At 44.1% G+C, this 24,724-nt stretch overlaps 1 protein-coding gene across 3 annotated transcripts in view; it reads right to left on the bottom strand.

Moving 5' to 3' along the window:
- WASHC1 (WASH complex subunit 1) overlaps nt 1-24,724 on the bottom strand; it is a 39,470-nt gene that overhangs the window by 4,503 nt on the left and 10,243 nt on the right. For 2 of the 3 annotated variants that reach the window (XM_040061919.2, XM_058420265.1), the window contains exons 2-6: nt 23,745-23,898; nt 7,481-7,592; nt 6,645-6,791; nt 1,271-1,407; nt 226-361 (exon numbers count right to left, since the gene is read on the bottom strand). In XM_040061919.2, the coding sequence (XP_039917853.1) occupies nt 226-361; nt 1,271-1,407; nt 6,645-6,791; nt 7,481-7,592; nt 23,745-23,893 (681 nt within the window). In that variant the 5' untranslated portion in view covers nt 23,894-23,898. Of the gene's footprint in view, nt 1-225; nt 362-1,270; nt 1,408-6,644; nt 6,792-7,480; nt 7,593-23,744; nt 23,924-24,724 lie in introns of those variants that run through there. The other variant, XM_040061917.2, reaches the window with a different exon arrangement.

Here is a 24,724-nt window from a genome sequence, read left to right as displayed (position 1 = left end):
ACAAAGGCTTGAGCAGAGAGAAATGCCTGCCAAGTGTGAGGCTTCTGTCTCATCCACCAAGCTCACACCAGGATCTCAAACACAAAACCAGGCAAGGTCATTCTGATAAACGAGGTACTCTGCAGCCCTGTCAGGGGCTATGTCCTACCTGCTCACCACCCTAGAAGGCCTTTCTTTTCAGAGACCTGAGTATAACCCTCTGAAATGTAGGCAGCTGCATCTCACCTGGCGGTCCAGCTGTCCCCTTTTGGTGATGGAGAGAGGTGCATCAAAGAGCTTCTCTTCTGTCTCTGTTTCCAGAGCCACATGGGTCTTGGTCACTGCTCCAGCCAGAGGATCCAGGAACACATACTTCTTGTACCTAAGGGCATAGAACAAGTATTTTAGTGATGTTGCCTTGAGAGCCAAGGCCAGAAGAAACAGTGTACACAAGAGGGCCTTGGGGACAGAGACCTGACTTCACTCATACAGATGGAACATGCTGGGCCAACCTTCCTTGGTTCCTTCTTTTAGCTCCATTTTCCTGTCTTCCTCCTCCACAACCAGGAGGCAAGCAGCTCCCCATCCCGCCAGTGCAGCCTCCAGCGTAATTCTAAAGGAAAGCCTCACTGTAGTACCACCATGACCAAACTCTCTTTCTACCACCTGCAGTGAAACCCTCCTACAGTCTACAGCAGGACACCAATGATTTGTCACTCAAAGTCCAGGAGGACAGACAAAAAGGAGAAATGATCCATGACTCAGGAGAAGAAAGAGAAGATCCTGCAGCTGAAAGCTCAAGCAGAGCTTAAAGTAGCTCTTCAATAAGAGCAGAAGGAAGAACCATGATGCAAAGAAAGCCCAGTAGGAAAGGAAACCGCAGTGAGGGAGGTGGTGGAGACATTAAAGCAGCAAAAGCAGTAAAGCTGTGAGGAACTGTCAGGAGTACCGAGGCAAGCACACAGGGCAGAGAAGGGCAGGAGTGACAGCATATCTCAAAGCTGGAGAGAAATTACAGAGGGACAATGAGAAAAACTAAGCAAAAGAAAGTGCAAAATTGGATTGAATCAGGTGAGTAGGGGATCAGCTGTGGACAAAATAACTGCTTCCACCCAAGGCAAAGAACAGGGGAGGCAAGTTTCCCAGCTGGAAGCCAGCAGAGCCCTATCCTGTCCTACCAAGAGTAACATCCCCAGGAAAACAAGCAGTCACTGCTACCCCTGGGAAAGGGAAAGCTCCTCTGAGGACAAACAGGGGCAGGTGAGCAGCACAACACTGCTCCAGCTCTCACAGGTTCTCGGTGGTATTGAAGAGTAGCAGGGAGCTGAGGGAGCTGATGTTCCTGGGAAGGCTGCCAAGGCCTTCTTCTGCATCATCCTCCTGGTGAATTTTGGTGTTTATGCACACTGGGAAATACTTGAGCTTTTCCTGCAAGAAGACAGATAAAAGGTGGTAAGACACTAGAACCACAGCTGCTGAGGCACCTCTCCCTAGCCACCACAACCCACACTGCTGGATGCACTGTACGGTCTGGGAACTCTACTGCTCCCTCTCTACCTCCTTCTGAGCTAGAAAGCACATGGAAAACATTGCAACCCCACGCTCATGACATATGTCGGCAGTTCAGACTCCCAGCAAGTGCTTTTGGTGCTGAGGATGCGTCATACTGAACATGTGTTACTGTGGCAAGGATCCACCAGAGTAAAACCACCACTCCTGCTCTATAGTCAGAGACAGAGATCAAGCACCACAGCCTAAAAGGCTTTTCTTACACTGTCCAATTATGACATATTTTCATGCAGGTGGAGTTCCCCACACATCTCTACTACCTCCCCTCTGTTGCCTCCACTTGATGTTTTAAGAGCTGTGATTGCACTGGTGGGATACACAGGGAAAGCAAAAGAGAAAGAGCTTAGGAAAGAAAAGAGTGCCTGCACTAGGCAAGAGTTCAGGCAGAAAGGAGTACGCAGGGCGAAACATGTGCCAGATGGTTTTGCAAAGCCTGAGGGATTTGCAGGAGTTTTCAACTCTAATGAACTGAAATATTTTCCCTCTTGGTTCTAAAACTTCATGCATAATATATAGAGCTCCTTTTTGAAAAGGACTTTGTACATCTGAACAGCCTGACTTTTAGAGAGGACAGGAACTGCCATCCCACATCAGACCAGTGTTTCAGCTGGTGTGACCATGCCTGCTGCCACATGCTTTGGGGCATGAAGCTTAGCACCCACAGCACTCTGCTCTATTGGGAGGATAGGCATCAGTTCCTGAACAGAGACAGTTCGGGATGAACAAACCTCCACCTCAGACCCCTCTTCAGACCCCTTGTCAGCCCCTTCACAACTCTTCACAGTTCTTTCTGGCAAGCAGCAGTTACAAGGCAGTAAGCGTTCATACCAGGAGAAACCAGAGCACCTTGTCAGGTTAAATAACTGGCCACACCTGTGGTTTTCTTCTGCCACCAGAGGATGACCATTCCAAATACCGTCCAGAGCTTCCTACCTGCCTCACTACTTCCAGCACCCCTGCACCACCCCGTTCTCTGAGTCCCTCTTCCCTCCTGGTACTTATAAGGGAGAAATGGAGACCTCTGGTGGTTCAGTTTTAAGACCACATCTCAGTGACACAAGCAGTTCCTGTTGATTGAAATTTCAGTCTTGAATCTGGTAGCCAGAAATCCAAGGAAATGGCTTAGTCAGAATTCAGTTAATCCACTAAGAGTTTATATGGTGCTCTGCAACTATAAAATGCTCTAAGAAAGGACCTGTAAGATCTTGATTCAATTCAGGTTCCAACTTGTGAAAAATGCATTGAAATTAACACCTTCTATTTTTTAATAGAGGCAAATAGGCAAAAATATAGAAATTCTTATTTAGAGATTGTAGAAGCAGAGACTCAAAAATAAGAGTTCTTTTGATCATTAATTTTCCAATGTTTAATTTTTTAAGCATGAGGGAGTACTAGCTTTTTTTGCTGCAACTGTTCAGAAACACTTAGCCCTCAAGTAATTTATATATATATATATATATATATATATATATATATATATATATTTGGGTTTTTTAAATTCTCTCTTTGTAGATTTCAGTTAGCACTGGAAGATTGTGCATCACTTTAAGGGTGTAGTGAGAAAGTAACCATTACCTACATTTACTTACAAACCTCATCTGAGGCAGTTATGAAAGCACTAAGCATGAGTATTCTGAAACATGAAATAAAATCCTTTTAATTTAAATGCCATCAAAGTGCTAGTTTTACTTGAGTACCTAGATCTGTTCTGAAATTTGGAACAACCACACACTGTCAAAAATATCCTGCAACTGTGAATTCCACAAGTTAAGGTGCCATTCAAAAATTAGTTTTCTTAAAGGAACATTAAGTTCTTAAGCCCAAGTCTGGAAGCCTTGACATACTGAAGTCATGGGGGTGTGCTTGAATGCTCAAACATGCCAACCTGGGGTCTAGTACCAGGCAGCATCACACCCCCAAGGACACTACATTTTCAGGCGTTTCTCTTCCTAAGAGCCTACAGTTAAAAATTATATATATAAAGTCACTCCAGTTCTTCAGTTTAATCAAACACGCACTATTACAAAGTGAATTTGTGTGACGTACCAGAAATCCCACTCCCCCCACACCAATGGAGTGCTGAGGCCATCTGGGAAAGCACTTCAAGATGAGCAAGTGACTAAAACCTAGTTTAGCATCCACGTGCCTGTGGTAGGCTCTAGGAGAGGCAGAATGGGCTCGGGGAGAGACAGAACTCACAAGGACATGCCAAGTTACTGACACTTTCGAAGCCTAGCAAAATTACTCCAGCAGTGGATGGTAACTTTTGCTTGGACTTCTTCCAAAGGCAGACCATATCTCCCACCCTGTTTTCCAGTCTCCTGAGTGGCATGTGGAACTCCCACCACAAAGGCAGCGAGAAACCCGTGCCTGGGGAGCCCCACAGAGCTGCAGCCAGCTCGCTGCTGAGCCCTGCCTTGCCACCACCACTGCAGCGTGCAAAGGAACTGGCTGCCCACGTGTCCCAGTTTAGGGCAAAATTTGGGAGAAAACCCCTGAATGGGATCCCTCTGGGAAGCAAACCCAAACGGTCCCTCCCCCCAGACGGTCCGGGAAAGAACTTCCTCGGAGAATAGTGGAAAAAACTATTTTACTTAACAAACAAAGTGCCCACAAGCCCAAAGAATGAATAATATGAAACAATAAAACCTCTCGTTCTGGAGTGAGATGGCAAAATGAGAAAGTCCTTGCCGTGGGTGGAGCTCGGCTCTCTCTCAGACTCTCCTCAGTCCCAGTCCCTCCGGCGCTGCTGGAAAATGCCGAGGTCCAGGCCCCGGTGGGCCGCAGGTGCAGCCCCCAGTGCTTCCCTGGGTTTTTAGTTCAGAGTAGGTTTAAACAGTCCCAAGAAAAAAAGGAAATAAACAGTCCAGGGAACTTCTCTGCCCTAGCTAGCTAAAACTATCTAAAAGCAAAAAGATCTCTGTCCTGCAGTCTCTCCAAGCCTCCGCCGAACACCCCGTCCGCAGAAGAATGTGGAGGAGTCAGGCAGTTTTCTCAAAACAAACTCCGCGCTCCTCCTTGCTCTTAGAACCAGTCTTAAAGGTACAGAACTCAATATACAGTACAAATTGAACAGACGATTGGGGATACAAACATCCTAAAGTCACCCTAGGACAGCAGGCTTACCACAAGCACTGTGTTTCTCACACTCTTACCCACTTGTACCTTGCAAACATAAACAACATCCTCTAAACAGCTGAGTTTTCACTTACTTGGGGTGGAGGGGACAAGAAGAAATTCCAAGGGGGAAGCATTTAAAATTAACTGCAGAACCACATGCATTTCCAACTCAGTTGCTTGCCCCCACAGAGCAAAAAACCCTAAAGGCTGAGCACAGACTGTCACCACTTCCCCACAAACTGACATGAACAGAGTTTGCTTTCCTGATGAGGTGTTGTGTGCACGTGTGCAAGTGGGGTTTAGCAAAGGCCACTGTGACTGCTCGCAGCAAAGAGGTCCTCATTAGAAGTGAAAACAGGCAGTGAGCCTCTGCTGAAAGCCCTGAATAATTGAAGAAAGCATAAATGAAAACATTAGACTTCTCCCTGTCACATTTCGTTACTGCGAGGCACGTCAGGCTCTGTGCTCAGCTATGGCTGAGAAGAGCCTGGCCCCCTGGAACGTGGGTGGAGATTGGCCACACTGAGCCCCACTCAGCACATCAGCCCCTCCATCCTTCACCAGCTGACAGCAGCATCCCCCCACCCCACAGAGGAGCTGCAGGAGCTCGTGTGTGTGAGCTTGGCAAGAGTGACAACTGCTGCATGAGGCAGACTCAGCAAAGCTAGAGAAAGATCAACAGTCCCAAAAGAGGACCAAAAGATGGGTCACAGGAGGGAACCAACATCCCCCAGGGCCTGAAATACAGTCCCTGTGGTGATGGCAACTTTAGTCACAAAGGGCAGAACATGGCAATGGTACAGAGACTGACTGGGACTGGGAGAGGCGGCATCCCAGGCAGATGGCTATGGGGGATGGCACATGGAGCCTCCTGGAGCCAGCTGAACGAGCACGCCATTTGCTCTTTGTGGGACACTGCTTCTTAACAGCTCAATCCCCTCCCTGTGCAAGCGGCTGTACTTTGGCACTAGCACTCCAGGGCGGGAGCCCATCTCCCTGTCCGCTCCCTGCCTGCCTCTGCTCCCCCTACACTCCAGTGGGATTGGGCCACCAGCCACACAGCAACACTCACTGGCCCCCCTGCCAGACACCAGCATGTCCCATGCAGCTCTGCCTGTGCTACTGCCAGGACTGGAGGGAAGCAGGAACCCTGCTCAAGTTTGCCAGCTGTCCATTCGGCTGGCAATCCTGCTTCCTTGGCCAGGCTGAAATATTCATAAATACCTCGTCGTGCGAGGTCTCAACTCCATTAACACTCAGGAAAGTTTAGCATGATAAATTAGTCGATGGCAGCTTTATTTTTGGCCAAGTCACACAAGGATGAGGAAGCAAGTCTCTTTAGGGGTGGAAAGCAGGGAAGTTGTCAAATTGATCCTTACCCCGCTAGGAACAGCACATTTGCTACTGCTGACACAGCACACACAGTGATTTTTAAACTTTAAGCATGGCAACTCCTCTCCTTCCAACACTGGGACAATGCCCAAGTGCAATGATTTCCTGAGGCAAAAAAAAATGCTCTAATGAATGACTCCTTTTTCTCCCGACCCACTCACAAGCCTTCTTACCTTTCCTCACTCACCAGAAGTCAGTTATATCAGAGCCTTCAGAAACTATTTCTGAATCAACTATGAGCTTGATCCTAGTTGCCTTGCTATGCACAGCCAAAGCCTTAAGCCCAGGCGGCAGCACCCACCAACACCACTGCAGGAAACAGCAGCATTTCAGGAAATGGAACTGCTCCAGAGACCTGGCAGTTGACAGCCACTCACACAAGCTTTTGTACTGACATGGCCCTCTCCAGCTTGCATCTCCAAAAGCTTCCCACTCTGACTTCGCACTCTCCCCACTGACAGGCCAATTGAAAATGTGTTCTACTCCTAGTCTATGTCCCAAAGTCCTGTCCCACTGTATGGAAGAGATTAACAACCTCCAGGTTCTCTTTGCTTGTCCTTCCCAAGGTTTGTTCTCCTCCTCACCTGCAGAGCTTTTTCATCCAGCATTCGGTGTTTGCTCTGAATCTTGTGTCTTGGCCATTTCTGTTTAGCTGGGTCTTCTGCACCGGCAAAAATTGAACTGTATTCCTGCAGCCGTTCAGGGGCTGGGTACTTGGCACTGGAAAATACCTAAGGAGAAACAAGGTGGAAGTGAAAAATCTCAACAACTAGGCAATCCTGTGATACAGAAGCACGTGGAGAGGAGTAAAAAGCAATCTGTGCTGCCAGTGGGAATGGACAACCTTGGAGTCAACAGGCTCCAAAGGATTATGTGCACAGACTGAAACATGCATGGGCTGCCACTTCTGAAACTGGAATTGCCAGAGCTCTTCTCTCTCTCTAAAAGTACTAGGACACCACTGGCAAAAAGGCTTCCACTGGCAGGAAAGGAGTTGGAAATTCTTTATAAAAGGGAGCAAGAATGGGGAAAGAAGGATTTTCACCAGTCTTACATGGCTCAATTGGATTAAGATGCACTAACGAGATGCTCTCTAGCAGCGGCTTTCATTCAAATAGGCGTCTGTGAGCCTGAAGTGAGGGTGCTAGGCTTAGGTCAGCACATGTCCTTTCTCTTTCTCAAGAAGCAGCTGGGACAGAAACCTACATAAAGCCTGGAGCTGTGTGGCTCACGGGTATAAAATTCATCAATTGGCCAAGTCAGGAATGTGATTCTCGCCACAATCCTGCTCAGCAGCAAGGCATAGAGGTGAGTGGGAAGCAGCTGTAGCAGCCAAGCACCTTTCCTTGTCCAGAGCTTACAGCAGGAGTGAAGAAAGTAGGAATAAAAGAGGCCATGCAGCCTTCATGGAAGTCACTACCTTAATAGCCTTCTTGCTGCCCTTTATCTTTTCAATCTTTGCCTGGGCAAGTTCGACTCTCTCCCCAATTGCCTGGAGCTGTGCCCGGCTGGCCTCCACCCGCTGAGAGATCCTAGGAGGCAAGAACACTTCTTAAGCTGAAGAATCCAGAATCAGTGTTTTTCTTTAAAACAGCCAGCTCTCAGCCCCTCAGAGAAGGATGTGAATCTCAGGAGGCCAGGCTGTTTCACAGTGCAAAACAGTGCTGGTTGAGACACGCTTGTATCCATCCTATTAAGAGCTTTAGGTACTCCAACATGAAGAAGGATTAGCCCATGATTCACAGCATGATGTTCTTGTGGCTGAGGCACACAAAGATGGAAAACAGTCTACAGACACAGTGTTGATAACACAGGGATGATTTAATTATTGCTGAGCAGAGCTTAGACAGAGTAAAGGTCTTTTCTGCCTCTCACCCCACGACAAGGAGTTGGGAGGGGACACAGCCAGGACACTTGATTCCAACTGACACAAGGGATGTTCCAGACCATATGGCATCATGCTCAGCATACAAACTAGGGAGAAAGTTGCCTGGAGTCCACTGCTCAGGGACTGGACAGGCTTCTTTAAGTTGGTGGCAAGCAATTGTTTTTATTTCCATCACTTGTGTTTCTCGTGTTTCATTTCTCTCTCTTTTTTGTTATTTTCCTTTACATTACAATATTATTATTATTATAATTATATTTAATTTCAATAATTTAACTATTCTTATCTCAACCTATGAATTTTCTCACTTTTACCCTTCTAGTTCTCCTTCCTGCTACCCTGCAGGAGTAGGGTGAGCAAGGGCCTGCGTAGTGTCTACTTGCCAGCTGCAGATAAACCATACCACTAGATCAGCATCAGAATGCTTTGGGACTGAGGTGAAAAGCACTCTGTGGCAGCAGGGGAGAGCAGTGAGTGGTTAAATATCTCTGCATTCACATTATGGACATATTTCTTTCCCACCCGGCAGCCAGGGGCATGACTGAAACTGCCTCCGTGCGTGCACAGCGGCTGCCGCGCCGCTGGAACTGTCACCCGGGTCCAGCCAGAGGTTATGAGGCATGCTGGGAGCAGGCATCAGCTACAGCTGATGATGGAGTCACCTTCTCAGAAGAGCCCTCCTTCCCCATGCATAACCAGCAGATTCTCCCTGGCTACAAGGTGAAAAACTGAAAAGTCTTCTGAACTTTCACCCCACTACAGTGAAGCCAGGGAAGACTATTTTTATGGCTACATAACTCATTAGGAGAGAGAGCACTCCACTTTGGCAATGTTTTGCAGCAATGAGTCCCACTGGATCCTTCTGAGCCTGTAAAAAGCAGTCTCAAGTACTGTCTTTAAATTTCACCATGAGTCTCTCTTTGGTTTTAAGGAGAGAGCTCTCATGCTCTTTTTCTGCTCTGTCTAATGCCCTTCAGTGATGAATTTGAGATCAGCAGTAATTCATGATTCCCAATTTCAAACTGTACCAAATTCATCTTTTCCAGTATTTTCACTTTGGGCAGCACATTCTCTATTATAGTATAGAAATATAAAGCCCCCGCTGCCCCGCCTCAAGGTAGGTAGTGAAAAATATCAAGTACAAGCAGCCTATTCTCCTTGTACCATTCTGCAAAAAAACCATTACATTCTCTAAACAGCTTCAAGTACTTCTGTTTGTTTATAGACATGCTCTCCTCTTCCTAGAGGCATGAAAAATCCTTCCTTATGCATATGGCATGATAGCACACAGCCTGTTTCTACCTTACTCTGTTTGGAGTGGGAGATGAGCAAAATTGAACCTCATGAGATTTTCCCTCAGAATTATTCTCCATTACCCCATTCTATTTTAAACACAGTCTAACAGCTTGTATTTTGTACCAACACTGAGTACAAATCTGTTCATGATTTCCTTCCCACACCCTCCCTCTGCCTCAGTGGAGTAAGTCCACATCACTTATACTCTTGATAGGTTCTCAGAGTAGTTTCTGTTGTTCCTTTCAGCGTGCATTTCCTAGCACCTGTCTGCAGCAAATTTCATGTGTCATAGGGCTGTCCCATTGCCTTGTTTTATTCAAGTGTGAGATGCCTCTGAAGGACATAAATCTTTCCTAACTGCTCTCACCAGCAAAATTTCCCACCTCACAGTTTACCTCTTTTCTGTAAGTTTCATAATTGTATTGATTGACACTATTTCCAGTACTGCTCCCTAAAGGCATCTGACTATTTTTACTTCCGTCAAAGCTGAAGAAATCTAGCCATTTATTTCTGCTTTGCTGCTCACCCTCAAATCAATGATGCAATTTTCTCTCTCACCTGAAAATAGACCTCTCTCCTAGAAGAACTCCACAAACTTTCCTGAAGCTCCAAATAAAAGTGAGGTATCAATTCCCTTTAAGCCAGTACACCCTGCTGACTTCCAGACACAGTTTTCAGGATCTGACAAGGCACATGTTTGTCTCCCAGAAGGAAGGGCTAAGCAAATAGTTATGCAAGCTCAGGCCTGGAAACCCATAAGTGTTCTCCTCCCTTTTCACTTCATGAATGTGAGTGAGTCCAGTGTGGTAAACACCTCCCTCACTCCTTTTCCTGTTCCACATTATTCCCAGTGCTCCACCAGGTACCAACCTCTTCCCCTCCCTTCCCTCACTCAAAGAAAAAGTAAAAAAAAAAGAGGGAAGACATCCATCCCCACTGCCCACGAAATATCATCAGTGAAAGGAGACTGTATCAAGCAGACAGCCCGCTCCCAGCACAAGCTGGGAAAGTTGTCCAGTGCCAGCTCCCGTGTTTCAAACCATGATGGATGTTCTGTGAGGCACTCAGTACTTTCTCCTGTGATCTCCTGCTCTGGGATTTGACAGGCCAAATCCCACTGACCTTTTGAGATCTGCCAAAAACCTTCACCTGAGGTTGTACAGATGCAGGCCCACAACACAGAAGGAATACATATAAGTCTACAGAATTAATTTATTGTTGCTGAACAAGATAACTCTGGGAAAAAAAAACTTAAATCCCCTCAATCCAACTAATCTAAATTCCATCACATGTACAGGCACCTAGAAGTGCATGACTGTTATGCACTAACAGTTCAAGATACAGCTGTATGTGTTAGTTACAAGAGACAATATACCACATCCTTAATAGAAATAAGACATGGAGAAAACCTCTTCACATTTCATCAACTTTGTCTGCTGCTGTGGAAACTGAACTTACTCAAAGGACTCAACCCGTTTTTGCGAAGAAAGGGATGGAAGGATACGGCCAAGGATTTCAAGGGCAGTGCTGGAGGAAAGGTGGAATTCAGACCTTGACCTCCATTAAAGAGAGAACAAGAACAATCAGGACAAGAGGGATTAAGTGTTAATAAAATGGCCCAATACTGCCCCTCAGAACTCAGGTAGCCAAAACCACCATGAGCATCTGAACTTACCCCCTTCCTATTTTCTTAGTCACTGCTGTGTTATTTTGCTCTTGGTGCTCTTTTCTGCTTGAGAAACACCTTTAGTTATATTCAGTACAACTTTGGAGTTGCAAAGGAGCAGGAGGCTAGTGACAGCCCCACCCTTTCAGCAGGATATGCTTCATTCAGTACAAGTGAAAGGCCATGGGGGGGGGTGGTCTGTGGAAAAAGGAGAATACATTACCTACCTTCAAACAGCGGGCACTGAGCCAAATCAACCTTCCCCTCCCAGCGCTTTTCTTTGGGGAAGCAATACATGCGGCAGATTAAATCTATCTAGTGGATTATCTCTTAATCCATACAGACTTTTATTTTTTGATCTAAGCAGATATTAAAGCCAACCTTTCAGCTGCTTTGATTCAAGCTTTCACTTTCTCTTGTCCCTCTGAAATATTTTTGCCCTCAAGCCCCCTGCACTTCACCCTCAACTTAGATCTTGTTTCTCCTTTGTCCCAAAGCCCTCATCCTGCTGCCTTTAAGCCACTCTCCATTTTACAGGCTATTTTCTCCAACACCCACAGCAACTTCCAGGAATACTTCCTCAAAATTCTTGAGAACCTCTTGAAGACCTCTCTTGCTGGCCCCCTATCCTCTTGTTATAAATAAGTTCTATTCGAATAATCTATGTTTTAGTTACTTAATTGTTAAGTAATTTCATTAAGATTGTTAATGCTAGTTCTGTATAAAGAATTTGCCTTATTCCTGTTTTAATATTGATTTATCACCTTATTTACTTGTTTGTTAATTAAGAATTCACCTTATTACCTGTATCTCTGCTCCCATTCGCTGGATAGTGTCTGAATATGCAAATAAAAAGAACACTGGAATTCTGGGAACAACTCAAGAACAAGAGACTTTAAAAAGCAGAAAACTAAAGTAAAATCCAGGACTGAAGTCTCACTTTAGACTAGTGCAAAAGGTACGGGGGTCCGCCGAAGCAGCTCTATTTAGTCGCCGTGACCTGAGAAGGAGTCCCCCATCGCTGGATGGCCCCTGATCAGCGACGCGAAACGGCAAGGGGAAAAAGCCCGTGAGGGGGGGTGGGAGTCCCCAGCTCTGCTGTGAAGCAAAGCTGTGTGTACCTCCTCCTCCGCGTTGCCAAGAGAGCAAGCAAGCTCTCCCCCAAGGCCAAGCTTGATAATAAAGCAACATACAAAAAGAGCAAGTCTCTGACTCTCTCTCTTTTTTTTCCAGAACACTCTGTCCCATCTGCAACCATAGAGCAGATCACTTCCTCTTATTCCATTATAACTCCTCTGATAGACCTCACATTCAGGTAGCTACTGAGACTTCCTCTGCTGTGTCTGTGCTTACCCCCAAAGGAAAAAGATTTGAGGCGTTAGGAATCTGGGACACTGGATACTGCCTGACAGTACTGTCAGCACCGGCAATAACACCACACTTGTATGTGAGTCTCCAAACACTTCACAGTGCCAACCAAAAAAAAAGTGATTTTTATCACCTGTATTTGCTAGGAATCAGACAGTATCAGGAAAAAGGCTTAAAATCAGGCAAGGTTTAAAGACAAGCTGACCGACTGAAAGAAAGGTGTCTGAGGAAGACAGAATGCAGCTGCAAGGAAGCACCACAGCAGCTGGCGACCCCTTGCTCTCTCTGTTGAACTTCCACGTCACCCGAAAGTGACAGGGATGATGAAACTTCTGAAATACGAGAGAGGACAGGCAAGTTGCACACCAAGGTGAACGAGAAAGGTTAGGCAACAGAGGCTGGAGCAAACCTCTCTAGAATACCAAAGAACTTCATTTTTGTGTCTGAAGTGCAAAAGTAAGCGATCAACCAAGGAGAAAGAACATTACAGAGCAGAATGAGAAATGAAGTTGCACAGCAGGATAAGGCAGACGAAGCATTAAATTACTGTTTCTGTAAATGAGGACTGTACATATCACAGCAAATCAGGCTTTTGGTCACCTCCCAGCCCAAGCTCCAAGCCTGAGAGATAGCAAAACAAAGAGAAAATGATACTTACACATTCTTTGACTCTAAGAAGAAGGCTGAAGAACTTTTATTATTTATAAAGACTTTGCTTATCTAGAATATGAATGATGACCAGGGATTAGAGAACAAGGTTAACACCTCTCCATCCCACTGGCGAGGCTAGAAGTCAGTCAGTTGACTCTCATCAGAAAGGAATGTAAAAAACATGATGTTTACAGTACAAATTGTGAAAATTCAGCTACAGAGCTGTAAACATCTCACAAAAGCTGACATAATATAGCAACAGCAGGGGGATGCTTAAGGCATTGCTGTTCTAAACTTCAGGGTACATATAATAAATTTATTCTATAAAACCTTGGCTTCTTGCCTAAAAGTCAAGCCACCTCTTTTTTTTTTTCTCTATATGACATTGAAACATAATTTTAAAGAGTTAAGATTTTAGCTAAGGATTAGAACCAATTTATACTGATCAAGGTGTGAGTTAGATTAGTAAATGGTAGGTTAATGATTATTATATGCTTAAGCTAGAGCTAACTGTTATATTATGAGCTTGTTTATAGAAAAAGTGGAGTAAGTGAACGGTCATAAGAACAGATTGAAACCAGTAAGAACAATGGCCAGCACCTGGACTTGGTATCAATCAATCACGAAGCAGAGGACCCTGGATCGTGCCAGAGGGTCACAGAGACCTGATGAAGACTCTCCTGACCTCATCCTTTCAGACCATTGACCCAATTTGAGACCAGCAACCCAATTCAAGAGGAGAACTGTGCATGTGTGAAGGACTGATAGCCTCATTTTAATAGAGAGCGGGGATGGGAGGTGCTGGGGTTATGCATATGTATTGTATGTAAGATCTTGGAAAATAAATAGAGAGCAAAGCGCTTTGTTCGGGGCGGCCACACCTTTCGGAGATGACTCCCGTGCTGCCCGCCGGTGAATAAACATTCCACTTTCTAACTTTAATTAGTTAGAGGGTCTTTGTCCATTACTATATCGGTTTTCAATGACTCAACATGTGCTTTTATTAAATTTCTCCCTTACTGCAGGAGGCATGAATAAAAAGGGATTGAGTTCATGGTTATTGCATTTAATTTTATTCTCAGACTCTCCAAGCAGCTAATACTGGAGCAGGGTAACAAGGGAAGAAATGAGCATCAAAAATGAACGCTGTGAGAAGCCCACTCCCACTCAGTGCTTCTGCCCCCTGCAGCTGGCAACATCTCAGGATTGAGATGGGGAGGGCAAAAAAAAGTCTAAGACACTTATGGCTTACAGTGATCCAGAGAAGCATTCAAAATCACCTTACAAAGCCAATTCACCTCAAAAGTTCGAAAGGCAAAAAGGAAAAATACAAACTCTTATGAAGAGCCAAACACGTTCAACCACTCATAGAAAGATCAACTTATTTGCTTTCTGCTCTTCCCTCTCCATATTTAAGCAGTTTTTAAAGTCTTACTTCTTATCCGAGTAAGTGCAATCAGAAACTGTCATCATACACCATTTCTGACAGAAAGAAGTCCCAAGTGAGGCTGTGTAATCAACATTCCTTCCTCCATTAAGAGTTGGGGTATTATACTAATTAATGTTTATCTCACTTTGATTGCTCCTCAAGCCTGATTTGCAGGTGTTTCAGCATTTGCGTATTGCCCTGTGATGCCGAATGGCTTTGCAGATTGGAGGGTGATCAAGGTTGCCAGGTTATCCTCAGCAGGATCCAGCATATATTACCCTCCACAGGTCACGTTCTCACACAAAAAACACTTCATTTTGATTTTTAATCTCTCCTTTCAAAAGGCACTCCCACTACTGTGAACTAAGTTTATGTAAAACTGGAAACTTAGAATTTTGACCTACCATCCCAGCACCCTTCTCCCTCTTCCCCTGCAGCTTGTTCTCCTCTACAAAAGCAGCTTCTCTTTTTCCCTTCTTAGAAAAAGGTCACAAACAAGTTCCTCTTTAACCTTCCAAGCTTTTTCCTTGCCTCATACCACTGACTGGTCTGAAAGCAGATGTGCTTTCATTTTTTTTAGAAGAAATATATACTAAATAAAAAGTCAGTGTACACTAAGCAGAAAGTCTGTGCTTGCAAATAAAGTACACCATTAGATCTTTAAACTATACAGGCTACTTTTGGTCAATCTACTTCTCCTTTAACAGTGTTAATACGCATACACAACACAGGTTCTACCATCTGTGACAACTTTTGGGAAAGATGACTTTAAGAACTCCATTACTTCTAAAAGAAGCTGTGGAGGAAAAAGTGGCTCTTTACCTGTACTGCTGGAGTTTCACAGGCGACCTTTTGAGTTCCTCAACTGGCAGTGAAATTGCTTCCCAAAGCAGCAGCCACAGGAAGAGTCTTGATATATTAGGCAGCTGATGATAGTCAGTATAGAATCACAGAATCATAGAATAGTTTGGCTTGGAAGGGATCCTTAAAGGCCACCTAGTCCAAGCCCCTACAGTGAGCAGGGACATCTTCAGATGATCAGCTTGGTGAGCGTCTTGGCCAACCTGGCCTTGAATACTCTGAGCAACCTGTTCTGGCATTTTACCAGCCTCATCACAGAACATACCTTCATTATATTTAGACTCTATATCTACCCTCTTAATTTAAAACCAGTACTGCTTGTCCTATCACAACAGGCTCTGCTAAGAAGTTTGTCCTCATCTTTCTTATAGGCCTCTTTTAGGTACTGACAGGCTGCAATAAGGTCTCCTTGGAGTCTTCTTCAGGCTGAACCACCCCAACTCTCTCAGCCTTTCCTCAGAGGAGAGGAGTTGTAGGAACTGATACCAGTACTGTAACTAGTAAAAGTTACTAGAAAAGTATAGTAACTGGTTTGTTATCTTTAGAGTCTCCATTCATCCTTACAAAAATGTCATAAGTATTTATTCAATCTTTTGTAGTAATAGCCTTAAGTGTTTTCAGTTTTGGTTTTTTTTTTTCCTTTTTTTTCCTTTTGTTTTTTTTTAATCACTTGTGAAAGGAGGGCTAATCCTGTTTGGACAGAATTTTGCAAGACTCTCAAAAATAAATTTTGTTTCCATGTTACTTGAAGTAATAGATTTTACCTGGCAGATAGCTTGAGAAGGTGTTTTGGCACTTTGTAACCTCAAATTAATCAACTGTGCATAGACAAACATTAGGTTTCTCATTCTCCCATCAAAGCTCCATTCTCAGATCAGCCAGATCTTACTCCCTGTCTGTCCCCATCGAAAAGAAAATGTGTATTAATACAGAGTCACAGAAGACAAACAGTGGAGAAATGCCCAGGTGATCTGCTGTGAACTGTATCTGGGGTAGGGAGAGCTAATGCCTTTAGAAAGATCTGAGATTGCTCTGGATCATTGAGATCATGTCTGATTCTACACAGACAATATTTCTGTTACACAGCTCACTCTTATTCGACATTATGCTCCAGTTTCCCTACCAGCAGTAGTTATAGGAGACAGAGCAGCCTGGACTGAAATGTCTGATCTGTGCCTTCTCCCATGTGGGGCTGCAAGAGAAATTCATAAGCCACCAGCCAGAAATGCTGGTTCTTCTGAGCTTCACCTGAAGGTAGCAACAGCAGGAGAGGAGCACTGACAGCCACCCCAGCCCTTCTAGGCTGTGTCTCATTTGACGAAAGATACATCTCCATGATCATGTGGGAGAAGTGACATTTGCAGAGCCTTCCTCCCCACTGGCCAGACAGTCAGGAAGTTTCTCTTTATTCCTAGCTTTCCCCCATAACTTCCAAATGGTTTTAAATCAGTTTTCTTGACCAAGGTAAGTAGTACTCAGTTACACACGTGTAGCAAAAAGCAATGAAGTGATGTAAGGCTGAACATATCAAGAAAGCTGAGCTTCCACTCCTTCATTGGGAGGTTTTTCACACCATGACAGCACACTGCTCAAACACTGTTCGTAGTCTTTGGTGAGTTGATCTCACCAAAACAAGCCATTGTCATAAAGAACAAGAATGCTGAGCAAAACACACCTGCCTCCAGAGCAGAAAAAGATTCCTGGTGATAGCAGTTCACACTCTCATCGTTCTCTAAGAAAACCACTGCTTTTCTTTGCATTTAATCAAATATCCTTAGAACTTCATAGCTTTTCACCCCAAAATCTCCAAGCAATTTCCAAGTGTTAATTAAGTCTTGGTTGCCTGTGAAACAAAGAGTGGAATCATTTCCTCCCTGGAACAAGTACAGTCTCAGCAGATGAGATTTTCAGTCCATAGTTCACTAACTTGAACAATTTTGCATTAATTCGCAGGACTTACCACACACCTTTCAGTAGCTGCTTAATTGTCCATTTGAGTTTAAGGCCACCTGTGCAAGTTCATCTGCCTTTTTCTGTGTCTCCCCATTGCTAAATCCACCCCACTGTTGCTCTTCAAAATAAGCTACAGCCAGCAAGGACTGACACAAAATACTGACCATTCCCTCAACACCACCACTTTTTTCTTGGGATCCAAAATGTAGCCGCTACCCACACTTAAGACACATGTTTACAAGTAAAGATTTTTGCATTGACTTGAGATTTTCTCCACTTCCAAGTAGCTGATGGCAATCACACAAAATTTTACTAGCAGATGACAAGTTGAACCCTTCAGTCTCCTTTTCAGTAACACGTATGTAAAACCTGTAATTTACAAGCCAGTGCTAACTCTATAAAAACTGCTGTCCTGCACAATTGGACTTGAATATTCAGGAGAAGGAAAGCCCAACCAAGACCAAGGACTTGCTACCAAAAAATGTCTGTTTAAAGACAACTACACTTCATGTCTTCTCAGAACTCCTACCTCCTTTCTGACTTTGATCACATAATGAGGGTCTACCTCTGTGGTCTTCCCTCACAGTGCTGACCTGTTGAAGTTGTAATCAAATACTTGGTAAATGACCTTTGAAGCACGATTTGGAGTATCCCGGTTATTCTGGTTTGCACTCAGTACTGTTTCTGCTTATCATGTTTGTTGCAGTGACCCCTGCACTTTTCAACAGTTCACATCTCGGTGAAATTTCTTCTATTTTCTTGCTCTCACTGCTTCTGCTCAGCAATGAACCTCTTCAGCATCCTGTGAGAGCTAGTGCGGATTCCCAAAATTCCGTTACATCCAAATTTTTGGTACAATTAAAAGAAGTCCAAGTACATAAAACAGACTTTCTCAGAAACAGTTACCAGCCCTTTGCCAGTTACAAAACCTCCTTGCTAACTTAGCTTTTCTGTTTCTTACCTTGCTTTCAAAGTGAACTTCTCTTAACAGATCCTCCTCTTTCAAAACAGGCCTCCTTCCCTTAAAGGAAAGATTCCTTCACATATTTTTTGCAAATGAAGTTTTTTATTTAATAATATTTACTCTTCAGAAACAGAGGTTGTTTAGTGTTACCTCTTCATTTTCCTACAATCAATTGCAGTCACACTCAAACCTCAAAAGGCATTTTCTATGATATGCCCATCAACAACCTAATTTGAGTGCGCTTCTTCAACAAATTAGAACAACTCTTTATGACACCTTATCCATCTAACACCTTTCCTGAGTGATTACAGCACTTTCTTTTCAAACTACCCAGTCACTGGAACAAAACAACAGAGAGAACTGCACTGTGGAGACTATGAACTTCCTTGCTTCTTGGTACTGAGCCACTGAAATGTTATATATACGTATATAACTATTGGAATGTTATATGTATGCCATAGATTACCAGAAAGCTATTCCTACTGCACTCATGGAGAGCAGAAGTGCAACAGCTTTACCTCCTCTTCTAAAAGGAATGTCTTGTTATGCCTCTTAGGCCCAAGCATGTTTTCAGATTCAGATTTGCTGGTGGATCTAAAACAATAGTCCTAAAAGTAAATTAAAATGCAAATACCTGGTTTTAAAATGCCCATTAATCCAGAATAAGGATCATATTCTTGGATAAATTAAGAAGGGAATCCCATTCACGATGCTGTGCCAGGGAGAATAGGGGATAAAAAATACTAATGACTCAGCATGGTGAATGGGTTCAGAGGGGATGAAAGTTTCTGGAGCCTGGGTTAAAGAATTTGGACGGTAAAGTGTGTTAAAGAGAAATGCCAGATGGGTAATTTAGGTTCTGGAGGATTTAGATGGAAGAAGAGGATTTAGATGGAAGAAAACCAGAAACTTTTTCATTAGCACCTACAAATGGGTCTCCTGTCTCCAAAAGCACTGCTCTGTCTCAGCTGTCAGTTGCATTTACACTCAAACCCTTACAACCTTCCCCATTTGCAAAGCCCGACAGCATCACAGCAAGTCAGAAAGATGCACCATCGAAAGGGAATTTAGTGCGCCAGTCAAGTGTGAAGAACAGACCTTTGGCACTGCTGTTCCTCTCCCAACTCTCTCCTCCGTGTGCACACTCCCATAGGAGAGAGCCTGTAATACACCTTTCAAGCCACTGAGTGTTATTTTCCAGACAGTTTTCTCCATGCTGGATCCCTAATGGAAGTCATGCCTGTAAAACAAAATGACTTGTATGAACCTCTTCCTCCAGGACTGACTGAGTACACAAAAGTCATCCATAGGAACAAAAAATTACTCCAGCACATGTGAGTCTCCAGTGTCTGAAGCTGGTTGAGAAGGTAGAGCTATCACTTTGTGTAATAAAAGAATAACATGGTAATTGTGTCAAGAATAGTGGGAGAATCCAACAATATTGCCAAAACTGTGGGCTAAAAAATAAGGGAACACTTCTGCTGTGAGGTACACACTGATTTGTTGTTACAATTTGCTTCTCCTTGCCTGTTTCCAGAGAGTAATAGCCACAGCCACCTGCAGTCAGGGACTGAGGATAAAGGAATTACTCTCTGGATGTGAAAGTTCATAAGATCTTTGCCAAAACCCTTTTCATTAACAGAGACTTATCGCTAGACAAAATTAGCTCACAAGAACTTGAAGGCTGCTACTCAGTATTGAATTTTCTCCAACAAGGAACAGAGTACAAAGACTTCCCTGTCAGTGTTAAAAAACGCACAAACTAAAATAAATCAACAATTCACATGTACTGAAATTACCTTAGTTTCTCCTTACTGCTTGCCTTTCCTACCGCACATGTCATCTGTTTTAATGCAAACTGTCTCTAATTTCTCCAAGATATTCCACTACTGCTGTGAGAGTAGAAAGAATCTTCTCAAGAGCTCCTTAAAGTTTGAAATTGTTGTGTGCCTTCTGCCTGCTTAGCAGGTTTGAGACTAATTCCAGAAGTAGGAGAACACCTCTCCTGCAATTTTGCATGGATCAGATCCCAGAAGATCTTAAGCTTAAGGATTTTAGCAGCATCCAGAAGAGTTGTGACCTGGTCTCTTGCAGAACAGGCACACTCCCTTTGCCTCTTTATGGGGGTGTAGGATGCCTGCGAGCGCCAGCTGTTCCCAACCTTCCAAGCACGCTGATCACACCCTTGTGTCACCTCGGAAAGTCTTCTTCCTACAGTCGAGGAGTTTCACCGAAGCTACATCTTCACGAGCTCTCAAAGTTAGCTTCCAGAGGATCATGGCAACGGTAACAAAATGAATGGTGCCTTACAAAGTGTGTGCTACACTTGAAAATAAATCCACGTTACTTGGACATATATCTACAAGTAGAACAACTTGCCGGCAAAATGTCTTCCCCGCACTTCATTCCCTCATGTCTGCAGGACGTTCCACTCACTCTTTACCTCACTGCTTCTGCTTTATCTTCCTGGAGGCAAATGACTGCTCCTACAGCCTCTCAAGAGACGTATCAGAAACTAAACTAGACCTAGCATCCCCTTTCAGATGACTTCTGGGACAATTTCAAAATGTCATGAGGCACCTTGTTGTTAAACAAGAGTCATAAGACTCTCAAATTAACCGGAAAAAAATTGATTCCCTGTGCTACAGTGCATCTCTTGGTGTAAACTCACCTGGATGGTGAGCCATCACAGTAGACAGATCTCTTCTCAGAAAGATGCAACCCTTGCAGCCAGCAGAGAAAGAAACACAATGCAGTGTCCAAGTATCAAGCTGCCTCCCAGAGCCCCACTTCACAACAGAGAGCACAGTACAGGTTGCAGCAAGACCCTTCTTGGCAAGTTTCCATTTCACAGACCTCCTAAGCTAAATACATTTACACTGATGTATTCAGTCCCCCACTTCCACTATTGATCATCCTGAATAATCACAGTAGTAAGTTTGAAACAAGGAGGGCTTTAAAACACCCCAATATACTTAATGATTAACATTTTGTTGGAATTTTCAATTTCAGAACTACTCACATCTCAGCTCTGCTCCCGTCCTAAAGATCCCTTAAGGCTCTGATATCAGCACCAAGAGGACAGGACTTCCTCCAAGGAAGGCACTGCTGGACATCAATCCAGCACTGGCTTAGCACTGGCCTAAGACATCAACCTATTGCCCAGCAGCCAAAGCTGAGAGTTTTGATGTTCCCCATGTAAAAAAAGTCAGGTGGGTCTTTGCTCCTGAGGGTTAGGGATATGACGGAGAGGGATGCTGAGAGGATGTATCCCGTTCTTTCTAAGTGATTCCCAATTGCAGTCCAGGCCTGTGCTCCAAGGCTGGGCCCAGTGGGGATGCTCTGGGTCTCAGCCATAGTTTACCTGTGGTTTTGCACCCGCACATCCCTTGACTCTGTGAACTAATGAACTCTGCAGTGTCTCATTCATCAAACACCTTGCCGCAGTTAACAGCAAGGAAGTTTCTTTGAGAACGATTGGAAAGAAGAGAGGTTGGCAGAGACTTGTCACATGGGTTATTTCCTAAATTGCCCCAAAAGGGGCAAAGAGAAGGAAAGCTCCCTGTATTTTCTTCTAATTCCTTAAATGGAAAGGTATCTCTCTTGTGTCATCTCGACATGTTAATTTTAAGAATTCATACTCAACTCTCATGTCAGCAACAACTCTGACCAGAAATTCTGATTAGCTAAAATCTGGTTGTGGAAATACTCTTTTTTTCATAGAGAGTAAGAGACACTTTCACTCCACCTTCAACAAAGTACAGATTGGTTTGCCACTCTCAAAAGCACTGTACCAATCCACCGGTTCCCACAAAACAACCTCAGAACATCTGCATCTTTGTAGTACTGAACTAACGACTTGGACACACTCAGCCAAGTCTCCCACAGTGAACAAGTTTCCTCCCCACCAACACTGCAAGCTGCTCTTTTCACAGATCGAAACAGTCAGTTTCCCCAGATAAGGCAGCTCTTTCCTGGAAATGGAAGACAGAGCTGCCTTAACTCAGGAAAGGGAAGATAAAAAGTCACTCTTCACTAAGTGGCAAAGTTCTCACCTTGAAAGCTTTGCCCCTGGATTGACATGGAAAAACCAAGGTCATGGAACTTCTAATCAGATGCCTGCATAATTACTAAATTGCTCTTAATTATATCAGAGAGCCAAGACCTCAGTGGAAAGGCAAAGCAAACAAAGAAGCCAATGAAGCCTCCTCTGTTGGAGAAAATTGGTAATTAAAAGTCATGAGTACACCAAAGAGTGAGGGAACAGCATCACAGTCACTGCTCAGTACTTGGAGTGACTTGCATACAAAGCAGCAGGCTTTGTCTCCCTAGGGAAATTAGACAGCAGAGAGGAGGGGAAAAACAGACAGAGAAAGAGTGACTTCTGTATTATCAAGAGCTTCATTTACCCCACAGAGAGAGACAGCACTGCCAACCAGGCCCAAATTTGAAAAGTGCTTTCCACGTGTTTATGGCAGCTCCAGAATGCCTTCTCCCAGCCTTAGATCATTAAGTGCCCCCTTACTTTGAAGAGCACAAATGAAGCAGACCCTGTGTTCAACCTAATCCAGCCCACATGCAGCCCTTGCCCGAAGAAAGACTATTCCAGTGGAAAATCTTAATTTCGCTCAATAACCTCGGCTCAGCCTTAGAGACTGCTCCTTCTCCAGAGGCTACTCTTCAACGTATCACTATTCTAAACCACAGAACTTCAATCCACCCTTAAAAAAACCTTCCAAAACTTAAAAAAAGACAGAATGCCATGACCCTGCTCACACCATAATAAATTAAACTAGATAGTCATGGGACCTGCTGAAATCAAAGCATGTGCTTTTACTAATTAGACTATGAGAAGATAAATGCTGACCTGCTTCCTTCCCAATGATACTACACACCATCTCAGAGCACTGAGATGCGAAAGATGGCACTGGACAGAAAAAGGCACCATGTTATCTGCCATCATTTGCAAGCAAACACAAGAATCTCTCTGATCTGCTATGCAGACAGTCTAATAGATCCAGTCCTGAAGATGATCATATGCAAGAGTTGCCAAGTCTGGACCAAATCCTTGGAGAGATGGTCTTTGAGGGATTATGATACTGTGGCAAGAAACCCCGTCTCACTCAGGACACTCAGCCCTTCCAACCCACAAAAAGGGAAGTGTGAAACACCAAAAGCCCAAAGAGAACAGTTTGTACATTGCAGAGATCAGAACAAAGAGACATTTTCTACATCACCGCTTCAAGTACAATGACTCAAAAGGACGCATCTTCAGGATACTCTAAATAACAAAGCCTCCCCTTTAGTACATGAGCAGGAAGGAATAAAGGCTAAGTGCAGCAGAACCAGTGATGCAATTTGTAGAAGTCTGCCACTGAATAAAAAATTAATAACCAACAATATCTAGCTAACTGCAGCCATTTCATTATGCTTAACTTTGACAGACTCAAATCTAATAATTCGTATTGAAGTGCATCTGGTCCTTTTTCACTCGTTTCTGAACCTCCTTTGCTTACCAACCCAATGCCCTTTCACTGCTGCAACCTAATCACAGCACTCTGTTTTGTAATGCTGAATGCTAAGCACCCAACCCTCCAGGAGAGCACTTTACCTGTTGAAGATATCGCCTGACACCTCTTGTAGATACTGAAGTGCATCTGCCACCTGCTGCACAGCCTCCTCCCTGCGTAGGTCCGGCTGGATCAGGGGCACTGAGTATGTCTGCCCTTCCAAAAAGTGCTTCTGGACTACTGTGGCCATTGTACCTAAGGGAAAGCACAAACTGGTCATTACAGTAAACACACTGCCATTTTATCACAGCAGTTATTCAGGAACCTCTACTTTCTGCTCCACTAATTGTTTTAGGAAAGCATTTGCAACAGAATTGGTGAGGTGAGGAGAAAGGCACAACTAATAAGGCTGACATATTGAACTTTTAATACATTCAGGGCAGCTACAGTGAGGTGGGAATCTCTTGCTTATCATTTCACATCTCAAGCCTGGCCCGTCACCGAAATGTTTTGGTCATGTGCCACACAGCTGTGTGACACACACCAGAGCTGTGTGCACACTTCCGGAAGCAGCTGGGCCAGTACCACTGCTCTATCGCTCAGCCAGGAGGCCACCCACCACCCACGTTTCCATCCTGAGCCTTGCTCACCTTTCCCTCAGCAATTCCCAGAAAGTTTGCCTCCCGTGTCTTTACTCACAAAAATAACAAAAAAGTTCCTGGGACTCGGAAGAACATAAAGAGGAAAAAAACCTCTCTCTGAGCACATTAGAAATTGCAAACTCACAAATACATTACTGTTAGGACATTCTGAAGAATGAACAGAGTGGAGTATCCATACAGTTTTCTAACCCAAACTCTACTGCTGGGTCTACACAACTCCCTTCAAACTTGCTTTGTCCGTGTCTCTTCTCATTCAGACTGTAAAAACCACACAGTTTACAGGTGCTCATTACAGGGCTTCATCTGTGTACATCTGTATAAGAAAATATTCATTAAGCTGAGGAGAAGCAAAACAAAGGAGGATGAAAAATCCAAGGTATCAGAAAGAGATGGGGATATCTCAGGATGCACACATTCCC

This window comes from Hirundo rustica, chromosome 4 (assembly GCF_015227805.2).
Source record: "Hirundo rustica isolate bHirRus1 chromosome 4, bHirRus1.pri.v3, whole genome shotgun sequence".
In the NCBI taxonomy this organism is placed as follows: Eukaryota; Metazoa; Chordata; class Aves; order Passeriformes; family Hirundinidae; genus Hirundo; species Hirundo rustica.
The sequence above is the reverse complement of the archived record's forward strand: the minus strand, read 5'-3'. Positions and strand labels throughout refer to the sequence as shown.